Source organism: Microcaecilia unicolor, chromosome 5 (assembly GCF_901765095.1).
Source record: "Microcaecilia unicolor chromosome 5, aMicUni1.1, whole genome shotgun sequence".
NCBI classification, from domain to species: domain Eukaryota; kingdom Metazoa; phylum Chordata; class Amphibia; order Gymnophiona; family Siphonopidae; genus Microcaecilia; species Microcaecilia unicolor.
In genome coordinates, this window is record NC_044035.1 from 80,040,267 (window position 1) to 80,052,722 (window position 12,456).

Below are 12,456 nucleotides of genomic sequence, written 5' to 3' on the forward strand. Positions count from 1 at the left end.
AGTTCCTGACATAAAAAGACTCCTGACAAAAGGGCCTGATGAAATAGATTTATTTTTGAATGGTATGAATTTGAAGGGTACAAAGAAGTGGAGGAGCCATAAATTACTGAGAAAGTCCACGGCTTGTCACTTGAAAGTCCTGGCACCTGCCTACGGCTTGACTTCACTATCCACACTTGTATCTAGTGAGAATAATAAATCTGTTTTGTTGTGGGTTTTTTTTTTGTCATGGTCTGTTTGTTGGGTTTTTTTTGTTGTTGTTTTGTATGGTCTATTATGTCGGGGTGCCAACATGTCCCTTATACACTAGGACATATTAATAAACAGGAAGGAATCAGGCCAGTATTTGTAAGTCATCTTTCATGAATAGATTACAAACTGTACCTTTTACCAAACACTGTGAACGCACAAACAGAAACAGCAAAACACAAGTTATAGCAGGTTGTAACAGTTTAAATTTGAAGGCAGTTCGCATAGATGTCTAGGGAAAATATAAAAGATTTGCTGTAGAAACTTCAAAGAAACATATCTTGAAAATATTCATCAAATTCTTCTTCCCTGTAATAAAAAAAAAAAAGAACATTGTACTTATAAGTACTGTCTCAGGGAAAATTAATACTTAAGTCTCATCTATAGGACACTACTTTTACATAACTACACATGCTTTTAAAATGTGAGCCCATAACGTATACAGAAGGCCCAATGAATATGCTGCACACAAGAACAGAATATGATTTCCAAACTTAGGTCTCAGGTTTCATAGCAGGTGGGGTTAAGTTAAAGAAGGTGTGGAATTTACCCTGAACAGTTTCTGGGGCAATAATGTTCCAACTAGCTAGGTGATTCAGAATGCAAAAGGACATAGACCATGGACAGGGTCTTGAAATTACTGAATCTGAAAGAAGGAATATAGAAAGCAACACCAAAGAAGAAAAACAGAAAAGAAAGGATGCACAGGACACATTACCAGGGTTCTGCTTCTCATCTCACACATCTAAGGTAACAGATACATGAGGCTGGGTCAACAATGTGTGAATCAGAAGCTGCTTTAGGAGGCTCAACTGGGACCCACATCAGAGGCATTCACTCAAGTAAAATAGAGAAACAACAACAAAAAAGGTTGGCCCTAGTACAAAGAGCAGTATAAATAAGCAGCAGGTGAATAATAAACAGCAGCTAAGACAGAATGATATCTTTATTATTATTTTCTTTTATCTTAAGTAATTTGGAATTGCCAAAAACTGTGCAGCTAGAGATACAAGTCTTGATCTAGACCAAGAAGAGAAAATATATGAGGGAGATTTGCCTCTATCAAAGAGCACTGATTCAAAGTTTAAACATGTATAAGTAGGTGAAGGCCTCTGTTGCACCAGACCTAGACTTTCATCTGTAGCCCCACAGTTTTCGGCTCTCCACGTTTTCTGAAATCTACACAATCGTTAAAAAATGTTTTGAACTCATACACCTTTTAAAAAATATGACTTTAGCAATTATATACATTTTGGTAAAAGGAGATTATTGTTTTAGCCACCTAATGTAGGAATCTTTTGGATTATCTGAGTAGCTTTATCTTTGACTCCTTTAAGCATACATATGATATTTTAAGTAAAACGTCTTGGAAATAATTCAGCGTCACATTATACATATATGTACATATAGACCATCCAAATATTGGAGCTTCTAACTATAAACCTTAAGACCTCAAGTATCAGCACTATGGGGGTAGTTCTATAGCATAGAAGCTAACAGTTATGCACATATTAGGTGTGTGTTTAGAATTATGGCATTTGCATGCATGTTAATAATACAAACAAATGAAGTTTACCCTGATCCGATTGAAACAAGGTTATGCTATTAATTATAAAGAATTTAAATAAATAAAATGAGCCTCAACCGTCCAGGTTGAGATTACTTACATGCTATCAAACACCCCACCAATGGACTTTGTGTGCATGTGCCAAAATTCTGCCTAAGCACTATTCTGCAAATATCCATTTATCTGACATCGTACTTATTTGCAAAGAGGGCAGACACATGGGCAAAGCATGGGCAGGGTTCCCATTTACATGTGGCTGGTCTGGGTATGTATTTGCACCTGACATTTAAACATACATATACATTAGTATTCTACAGTATAAAGGGAAGTAGGCGTCTACATTTCTTTATAATATAGGTTCCTACCAGGCACCCTGTTGTAGAATTATTCTGTATATGTACAAGTTATACATGTGGCTTGGATGACCCCGAGTTATACCTGGTTTTCCCACATCTGAATCTATACATATTTGCAGCCCCCAGTCCTTTCACTCTACATATAGCAGATTTATACCTATAGGGGATTTATACATATACACCGGTTTAGTCAGTTTCTAGACAATATAGTTTATCAAGTGAAAATGAATGACTCCTTGTCAACTAGTTGAAACCCTCCATGTGGTGTCCTCCTCTCTCTCAGATTTTGTTCAATGAGAGTTTACAAAATCTAGCAGCTTTATATTACTCATATGCTGATGATATGCTAGTACTCATTCCATGTGCAAAACTGTGTGATAAGACTCTCTTAAAGCTAACCGACTGTATTGAAGCCGTTGAAAGATGGGCCAGGTGATATAGGTTAAAGATGAACAAAGACAACATTAAATTGTTATGTCTGAGTAACCCTTATACATCAGGTCCCCAGACTTTAACACTAACCTCATGCTTACCGTTACAGGCTGACAAATCCTCTTCAGTTCTTGGATTTATTCTAGATACTAATCTTATTTTTGAGCTTCAAGTCAATAAAGTAATTAAGACAGTGCAAAGTTGTTGCAATCTAAAAAAGACCAAGCTTGGAAGAGCGGGGATCCAAGAGAACACAAGCAAAAGCGAGTAGCCAAAAAAGCACAAGGAACCTTCAAGAGTAGGGGCGTCACAATCTTGACTTTCACAAAGTGGTAATCTGTCGGTACACTGCATTCCTTACCCGTGCAGGCATCATCTTTGGAACCTTACTCGCGTTTCTATGCCGATTGCTGGCACCTGTTTTGCTCTTTAAGACCTGTTATTCTCTAGGCAAAATTGTATCTTTCCATTGGACGATTGATACATTTGGAGTCTGATACTGCAACTAGACCCCTGACACTGAAATACAGACCATGTCAGGTCTGATCAATAAAGTACAGTTGTGATGCCCCCACTCGAAGGCACCTTGTGCTTTTTTGCCTAATCTTAAAAAGGCTATCAGATCTCTATTTTTGGAAGAGCACTATCTGATATATTCAGGTATTACAAATAAGCTGGTTATGAAATTTCAGCCATGACAACATATTACAGCACATATGATTTTCAAATGGCAAATTGGGGCTCATTTTCAAAGCACTTAGCCTTCCAAAGTTCCATAGAAACCTATGGAACTTTGGAAGGCTAAGTGCTTTGAAAATATGCCTGTTTCAAAGCCACTCCTTTATTAATTCAACTGTGCTGGTTCCTTGTACAAGCCCAAATTTACTTTCAAATGGCTTGTACTCTTTTTCAGCTCTTTGAAGGAGCTAGGCTAGAGTATTTGATTCAATTATTTTCTTTTCCTGAAAATGTCAAAACGTTAAGATCTCATACTTATCATTCATTTTCCTTCACAAAAAGGTGTACGTTAGCCTAGTATTTTTAAAAGCTCTTTTGGATTTCAGGCTGTTCAATGTTGGAACTCCTTTTTGAGAGATCTTAGATGTTTAAATTCTTATTCTTTCTTTTAGCGCTCTCTCAAAAACTCTTATTTCAAACATTTTTATGTTATGTGGAGGGGCATTTTCGATATGACATCTAAGTCTGACTATAGGAAAGAAGGTCATTTTCAAAAAAGAAAAACGTCTGTCTTTTGTTTTCGAAAATACTGTTTCAAACAACGTTTTGTGATTTGGACGTTTTGTTTTTTGGTCTGTTTTCGGAAAAAAAAATGTCCAAGTGCAAAACGCACAAAATCAAGCTATTCGGATGTAGGACGAGCCAGCATTTTTAGTACACTGGTCCCCCTGACATGCCAGGACAGCAATAGGGCACCCTAGGGGGAACTACAGTGGACTTCATAAAATGCTCCCAGGTACACATCTCACCACTGCTCCCTTACCTTGTGTGCTGAGCCCCCAAAACCCACTACCCCCATATAGGTGAAGGGCACCTATATGTGGGTACAGCTGGTTTCTGGTGAGTTTTGGAGGGCTCACAGTTTCCTCCACAAGTGTAACAGGTAGGGGGAGGAAGGAGCCTGGGTCCACCTATCTGTAGTGCACGGCACCCAACACTAGACTACTCCAGGGACCTGCATGCTGTTCTAATGGACCTGAGTATAATATCTGAGGCTGGCATAGAGGTTGGTAAGTAATGTTTTTCATCACATTTTTGGAGGGTGGGAGGAGGTTAGTGACCACTGGAAGAATAAGGGGAGGTCATCTGGTTATTTAGGGCACCTTTTTATGCCTTATTCAGGTCTAGCTCAAAACATCTTAGATGTTTTTCAGCCATAATGGAACAAAACAAAACCAGGACTAAAACTAAGTCTTAGGAACGCCCAACTCCCAGCCTGAACATACCCCGGACATGCCCCCTTGAGAAATGGACACACTTCTGACTTCATAGAAAAAAACGTCTAGAAATAGGTTTCGAAAATACTGATTTGGATGTTTTTGTGAAAAAAACATCCAAATGCTGCTTTATGCCACTTTTTAGACGTTTTTCTGTTTTGAAAATGAGCCCAAAAGTAATATAGTAGAAGGCGGAAGATAAAGACTTGTATGGTCCATCCAGTCTGCCTAACGAGGTAAACTCATAGCATAAGATATGATGTGATGTATACTTGATCTTGATTTGTCCTTGCCATTTTCAGGGCACAGACCGTAGAAGTATGCCCGACACTGGCCTTGTTCTCCAACTACTGAATTTGTCATTGAAGCCCAGCTCCAGCCCATCCAAATCTGTCCAGCCACGATCAGGGCACAGACCATGAAGTCTGCCTGGCACTGGCCTTGTTCTCCAGTTACTGAAGCTGAATCTGTCTAGTCATGATCAGGGCACAGACCGCGTAAGTCTGTCCAGCACTGGCTTTGCTTGCCAATTACCGATGTTATTTTTGTTACATTTGTACCCCACGCTTTCCCACTCATGGCGGGCTCAATGCGGCGGGCAATGGAGGGTTAAGTGACTTGCCCAGAGTCACAAGGAGCTGCCTGTGCCGGGAATTGAACTCAGTTCCCCAGGACCAAAGTCCACCACCCTAACCACTAGGCCACTCCTCCACTCCATCTAATCACCATTAAGTTTGTTTGATTCCATGCCTTCTATATATATATATAGGTGTCATATATGTTTTCTTTGAGCCAGAGCACTTACATGCCTTTTTAAACATCAAGAAGATTGTGAACTGATCTATTGGGTTAATGGGTATGAGTATGAATAGGAGTGTTGGGTTATATCATGCTTATCTATTGCAGAAGGTGGATCACTTAGAAAAATCATTGGTAGCCACTGGGAATGTAGGTATGCTTTATGACAGTTAGTGATGTTTGGACTGTCTTTGATTTACCAACAGAACAGGAGGTAACTAAAGTTGTATCTTCTTTGATACCCACAAAATCGTTGATTGATCCTTGTTCAGCTACAGTTATAAGAGGTTTGTCATCAGCAGTATCTCCAACTTTATCTATGATTGTGGAGAAATCATTATTTTCTGGGATTTCTACTGTTAAACCACTCTTAAAGGGTGATCATTTAGATGTATCTGAATTAAGTAATTATAGACCAATCACTGTGGTTCCCATAATATTGAAGGTAATTGAAAGAATTGTTCTCAGTCAATTGAAGAAACGTGTACAATTGACACAATGTTTGGATGATTATCAATATGGTTTTAGGGAAGGCCATAGTGTTGAAACTCTACTATTGTCCTCTTTGGATGTATTAAAGTAGGGGATTGATGAAGGCCATACATTTTGCCTTGTTTCTTTGGATGTGTCATCAGCACTCCATACAGTTGATATTGATCTTTTGCTATCAAAACTTAAAGGAGTAGGGATTGGAGGAGTTGTGAGGAACTGGTTTACTTCCTTTTTCAAGGGTCATCAGATGCAAGTCATGGGAGAGGTATCTATAATGAAGCCAGTTACTAAGGGAATGCCACAAGGCTCTGCACTTTTTGTGTTATTATTTAACATCTATATGGCTTCATTGGGTAGAGTTTTCAGGAATTTGCAGGTAGAGTATAGGATCTATGCTGATGATGTACATTTCCTTTTCTAGTCCAAGGAGGATACACAGGAGTGATTAAACGATCAATCCTGTGAATGCATGTCTGCTGTACAGAAATGGATGGGTTTGAATAGATTAGTTTTGAATTTTGGAAAAACTGAATCGATGTTTGTAGGAAAGGATGCAGCTCTTCTACAATGTCGTACTATGAATTTGGGTGGTTCTGTGTTACCAGTGCAGGAATGTATGCGTGTGTTGGGCATTACTTTGGACCTTTTATTGTCTATGAAGGATCAAGTATTGCAGGCGGTTAAGTCAGCTTTTTTTCAGTTTTATTTATAAACAAAGTTACGGCCTATGTTGCCACATTGTGATTTTCAGTCTTTGGTACAAAGTTTAGTGATATCACATATCAATTTCTGTAATACATTGTATTTGAGTTTGTCAAAATCAAAGATACAAGAACTGCAAGTGATACAAAATGCCTCCACCTGACTGTTGGCGGGTGTGTCCAGGTTTGAGCATATATCTCCAATCTTATGTTCTTTGCACACTCGAGTACAGTACTAGGTGGTACAATTGGTAGACTGAGCACTGTATTCTGATTGTGCTCCTCGATACCATAAAGATGTAATTCAGGAATACTGACCCGTTCGATCCTAGCGGTCTGAAAATTTGAAGTTTTTGATGAATGATAAACTGAAAACTGTGGTATATGCTAACACAAGGAACACTGCATTCTCAATAGCGGGTCTACAAATCTGGGACAAGTTAACAGGTTACTTGAGATTGTGCAGTAGTAGGGCTCAATTCAGTAAGATGCTGAAGACATATTTGTTTGAACACACATGGGACTGACCTTGTCCGTTATTCTTTGAATACTGAATACTCTAATGCTTGCTATTGTCTTCTTGTTTTTTATTATGTATGTTGATTTGTGATCTGCCTAGTTGTAGGCGGACTAGAAATGTTTAAATAAAATAAAGCCTTTTCTTTTTTATGTGACAGAGAGATTGCCTTTCTTTTATTGTACCTCCTTCCATTCTAGGCCATTCCCCCCAATTATTGTGGTCTAAGAAGGATGTTCTGTATATTTCTTTATTACATATATTTCTTCTAATTGTTACTTTTTTTATATTCAGTTATCTGTTACAAGTGTTTGACTTGTGAATTATTTGAAATATTATAAATACAAAGTTTTTAAAAAGCTAGGCTGATTGCACAATTTGGTACATAGTTATCAAAGTGGCCTACTGTTAAGACATGTAATTTTACCACTAATTCGTGCTATCTTAGCACAGGTTCCATTGTATGCAATGAGACCTAGCTGCTAATAACTGGGGTTAACAGTAAAATAGCACATCTTAATAGAGCCCACATTGATATTTACCCCTCCCCCCCCCCCCGTGTCTAATAACAGGCAGAAATCAATAAACATTAAAGTGTCACTTCAACCAAGTTACCTATGAAAGGTGAAACTTTTTATAAAAACACAGGAAATGACTCAATTAGAGCATCTTGTACACATATTAAAGACGTGAATGATAGCTGGAGAAAACTCACCGGGTTTTCTCATCTTTTTCTTGTAGGGGGCCTTTCCAGTAGTCAGCATCTGAAGGACCTTCTGCATCCTCTGAGTCTTCTGTATCTGTGCAAATAAAATTTAGAAGCATACTGATGAATTTTCAAAGCAACCTGGTCATTTGAATGGCACAGATTACCCAGTAAAAAGTTCAATATTCTAGATATCCTCTTTTCAGCCCTCTATGCATTCCTTATTCCAAAATCATCAGCTTATTCCTATCTCACGCTGCCTTCCAAATCATTCCCCACATTTGAAAAATGTGTAGAACTCTGATACTTCTCCCCCCAAGGAACTAACCCCATATAAAGTTTGGTGGAGCTAGGTCCAGCCATTTCAAAGTTATGAAAGTGGTGAATATACACAGATATTCAGGACAATCTGATAAAAACTGAGGCTAGAAACAAAAAGTTCTGCCAGAGAAATAATAATAGAGGGCAGCAAGCAGAAAAACACAGCAAGTCTTCATTTCAACATTAGAAGTTGGTTGGTTGAAGAACCCCTCAATAAAATTACAAGCCTATTTATACTTAATCATTACAAAAAACCTTACAGAAGGGATAGTTCGAACAACACTTAAAGAGGCTCTGGTAAAACCTATTATAAAAAAACCTTCCCTAGACCCCTCTCTTCTCCTGGAAATTATCACCCGGTTTCTAACCTTCCATTTCTATCCAAAGTATTAGAAACAGTTGTGTTTAACCAACTACAATCTTACATAGAATCTAAAAACACACTACATCCTAGACAATCGGGTTTTAGGAAAGGACACAGCACCGAAACAGTAATAACCTCTTTTTTAAGTGAAATACACGCTAGACTGGAGCAGGGTTATGTTGCTTTAATCATTTCACTAGATTTATCAGCTGCGTTTGACCTTATAGATCATGATCTCCTACTTAATCGGCTAAATGAAATTGGTATAAAAGGTACGATCTATGATTGGTTTGCCTCTTTTCTTGCAAATCAGTCATTCAAAGTAGTACAAAACTGTTCTACTTCAAAAGCATATCCTGTCTCCTCTGGGGTACCGCAAGGATCGGTTCTATCACCAATCTTGTTTAACATATATGTCAGTCCTCTTGCCTTACTTATTCAATCTTTGGGTATCAGTTTCTATTCGTATGCTGATGACTTTCTTTTGATCCATTATGTAAAACCGTCAGATAATGAACTTACACAAATTCAAAATAGCCTTGATGAAGTAGCTAGCTGGCTTAAAAGACATCATTTAGTACTGAACCCAGACAAGACTGTTATGTCATGGATTACAGGTCATGAAACAATCCCTCCTGTTATACCTATCTTATTTGATAAACCGATACCAACAGTGCAATCTTTCAGATATCTTGGAGTCATTATTGACTCAGCTCTATCATTTAATGAACAAATATCTGAGGTAGTCAGGAATCCTTCTATCACCTTCGAAAACTACGCTCAATTAGAAACTCAATTGATAAAGCTTCATTATGTACATTAACACATGCATATATTACAACACTTTTGGACTATTGTAATATTATTTATGCAGGACTTACTAAGATAAAATATAAAACGGTTACAGATGATACAGAATACTGCAGCCCGTATCATCTGCAGGGCCTCAAAATGACAGAATTACACCACTTTTATTCCAACTTCACTGGCTTCCAGTAGAAACCAGAATAAAATTCAAAATCCTTACCCTGACTCATAAAGCGCTATATTTATTAATTCCATCATATTTAGCAAATCTTATTTTGCTTTATTCGCCTAGGCGAACACTTCGATCACTTACAGACAACAGATTAATTATCCCATCACCACAGAAGGCCAGATGGGAATCCACCAGAAACTCAGCGTTCTTTTTTTTGGCCCCTTCTCTTTGGAATTGTCTCCCAAAAAATCTTAGATTGGAAGAGTCCTATATCCAATTCCGTAAACTCTTGAAAACATACTTATTTCAGAATATGTTTCATAATAATCTGTGATGAAAGGCAGTTTTTTAGGTAGAATTAAATATGCAGCACAATTATATGTTAGTCATGTACTTGTTATGAATGGTGGTCCAATAAGCATTGGTGTTTGCAATCTTTTAGAATGGCTGTCTTAGTTTGCTTTCCTATCAAATTGATGGAGTCCTTTTATGTTTGCTTTTATTATGATTTTTTTATATTAATATATAAACTGTTCTGTTTTGTAAACACAATTTGAAACGGTATAGTAAAATGAATAAACGATAAACGATAGGGGATGAGAAAACTGACAAGATAATCCAGAGCACTGGGGGGCTAAACCATTGTGAACAAGCATACAGATTCTGTATTTAAGCTGAGTTCCAACTGGTAACCAATGTTCTGAAATATAGAGTGGGGTGACATGATCAAAACCTCTGGCATGGTGAAGCAGTTTTACTGCAGAGGATTGTACAAGTTGAAGATGCCTCAATTATTTTTCAAACAATAATAGGTAACCTGTGGATGAGTAGCTTAGTGGTTAGTGCAGTGGACTTTGATCCTGGGGAACTGAGTTCGATTCCCACTGCAGCTCCTTGTGACTCTGGGCAAGTCACTTAACCCTCCATTGCCCCTGGTACAAAATAAGTACCTGAATATATGTAAACCGCTTTGAATGTAGCTGCAAAAACCTCAGAAAGGCGGTATATCAAGTCCCATTTCCCTTCCCTTCCACTACAAAAGCAAAAACATTAACATGACAGAGCAGCTAGGAACATCACTTTAATTTACATATAAGGAAATCCATACAAAGCACCAAGTCACACTTATTCAAACAAACCTCTTCCAGAGATGTAGGGGTGGTAGAACTAGAAGACATGAATGGAGGTTACAGCGAGGTAGACTTAGGGGCAATATCAGGAAATACTTTTTCATAGAGAGGGTAGTAGACACCTGGAACACCCTTCCAAGAGAGATGGTAAAGTCAAAAACGGTGAGCGAATTCAAAAATGCATGGGATAGACACAGGGGATGCCTAAACAGAAAGACGATGGCAACACAGCCTGGCTGTTAAGGTGTTATCTTGTGTGAGAGAACTAAGGCTGATGCCAGACAGTCTGTGTTCTGCAAATGGCAAAAGAAGATTCGGCAACTCCAGTGATACACTTTGTTAGATGCTATGAGTGAGGGTGTTGTGCAGCTCGGGGGGAGAGGAATACATCTTGACTGTAAGTTGAATACTGTCAGTAATATTTGGAGATGAAATGTGCGTATAACAAAGACTATATCATGTTTGGTTGCCTATATGGTTAGCATAGTGGAGACTTGACAACTAGCATTTAAGCATGGGTGACGGCGGCTCACACAGAGTGGCGGACTTGGCTCTAACCACCTTGTTGGGCAGGCTGGATGGACCATGTGGGTGTTTATCTGCCGTCATTTACTGTTACTGTGCTAAGAGAAAGCTCAGCTTTGAAACTGTTTCCACTTTGCCTCTTTAATTACCTCCCCTCTCCCGATTACAGACTCCAGATAAAATATGACATGTACATTGCAACTCCATCTCCGCTGCAGCCATAATAAGCTCCTGGGAATAACTATATACAGATTGCTAAAAAGTAGGCACACAATTTCCATATATGTGACTGTGCAATCGTATAAAAGCCCTTCTCTGCATATAAAATAGGTTTTATATATGGAAAAAGCATTATAAAATGGCTCACATGGAAATGAATGATGCTCTGTTTGTTCTTTTCAAACCTTGTGGAAGACACTGAAATTTTGCTCCTTTCGCCTTTGTGAGGACTGTGGCCTAGCTAGGATTAGGCTCAGGCTTCTCACAGAGGCAGCACCCTGACCAATCTGAAGAGAAGTTTTGGGGGTTGTAACCAGCCTCTTTTCATAGCTGTGATTTTTTTTCTCCATTAACACTGGAGCAGATCACAACAACTGCTATAGAAAGTACATAATTTTTTGCTCACACTTATCTTTTTTTTCCTTGACCATTTATCACGCACATTCATTTCACAACACTTATGAAGAAAAGTAAAACTAAAAGCAAAGAGATATCCAGAGATAAATATCTCTATGGGACTCACCGCTATCAGATTCGTCCATTTTCTCTGCAATATTTGATGATACATCACCTGCAAAGAAACAGCTTGTAAAACATAGTACATATAAATTACAAAATCAAAACAGCAACACAGAAGGATATAGACAAAGTAGAAGTAACCCAGAGCAGGCCTGTACCAAAAAGAACCGAGACATATGGACCTGACTGTGTATACCCAGAGGGGAGATATGACAGAGATAGTCACATACTTTACCAACATAAATAACGCACAAGTTCTTTCTAGAACGAAAGACTGACATTAATGTGAACTTGGAAGTAACACTAGGAAATATTTCTTCACATAAAGGGTCACAGCAATATTCAACAGTTTTGTAGTGGAAGTGGTAGAGACAAAAATAAAGTAAGAACGATTGGAATAAGAATAGAGGTGTGAAAGAAAACTCCAGAAATCAAGTGGATTCTCTGGCACAGCACAGAGAAATATGTTGGGCAGAATAGCCTGATCTTAGGTCTCTTATCTGTTATATTATAGCATGCCAGTATTCAGCTGGGGAAGTCAAAGTTTTCTTTTTAAATGCCAGCTGCTGCGGCTGAAAAGAAGCCAGATATCTGGATAGTGGCCAGCACTGAATATCTGGATAGGG

The 12,456-nt window shown here is 38.3% G+C and overlaps 1 protein-coding gene across 1 annotated transcript in view; it reads right to left on the reverse strand.

Moving 5' to 3' along the window:
* Nucleotides 1-265: 265 nt before the first annotated feature.
* LOC115470114 (protein FRA10AC1) overlaps nucleotides 266-12,456 on the reverse strand; it is a 103,564-nt gene continuing 91,373 nt past the window's right edge. Inside the window, exons 12-14 of the mRNA XM_030203040.1 lie at nucleotides 11,835-11,882; nucleotides 7,783-7,867; nucleotides 266-558 (exon numbers count right to left, since the gene is read on the reverse strand). Coding sequence (XP_030058900.1) covers nucleotides 516-558; nucleotides 7,783-7,867; nucleotides 11,835-11,882 — 176 coding nt within the window. The 3' untranslated portion in view covers nucleotides 266-515. The remainder of the gene's footprint in view (nucleotides 559-7,782; nucleotides 7,868-11,834; nucleotides 11,883-12,456) is intronic.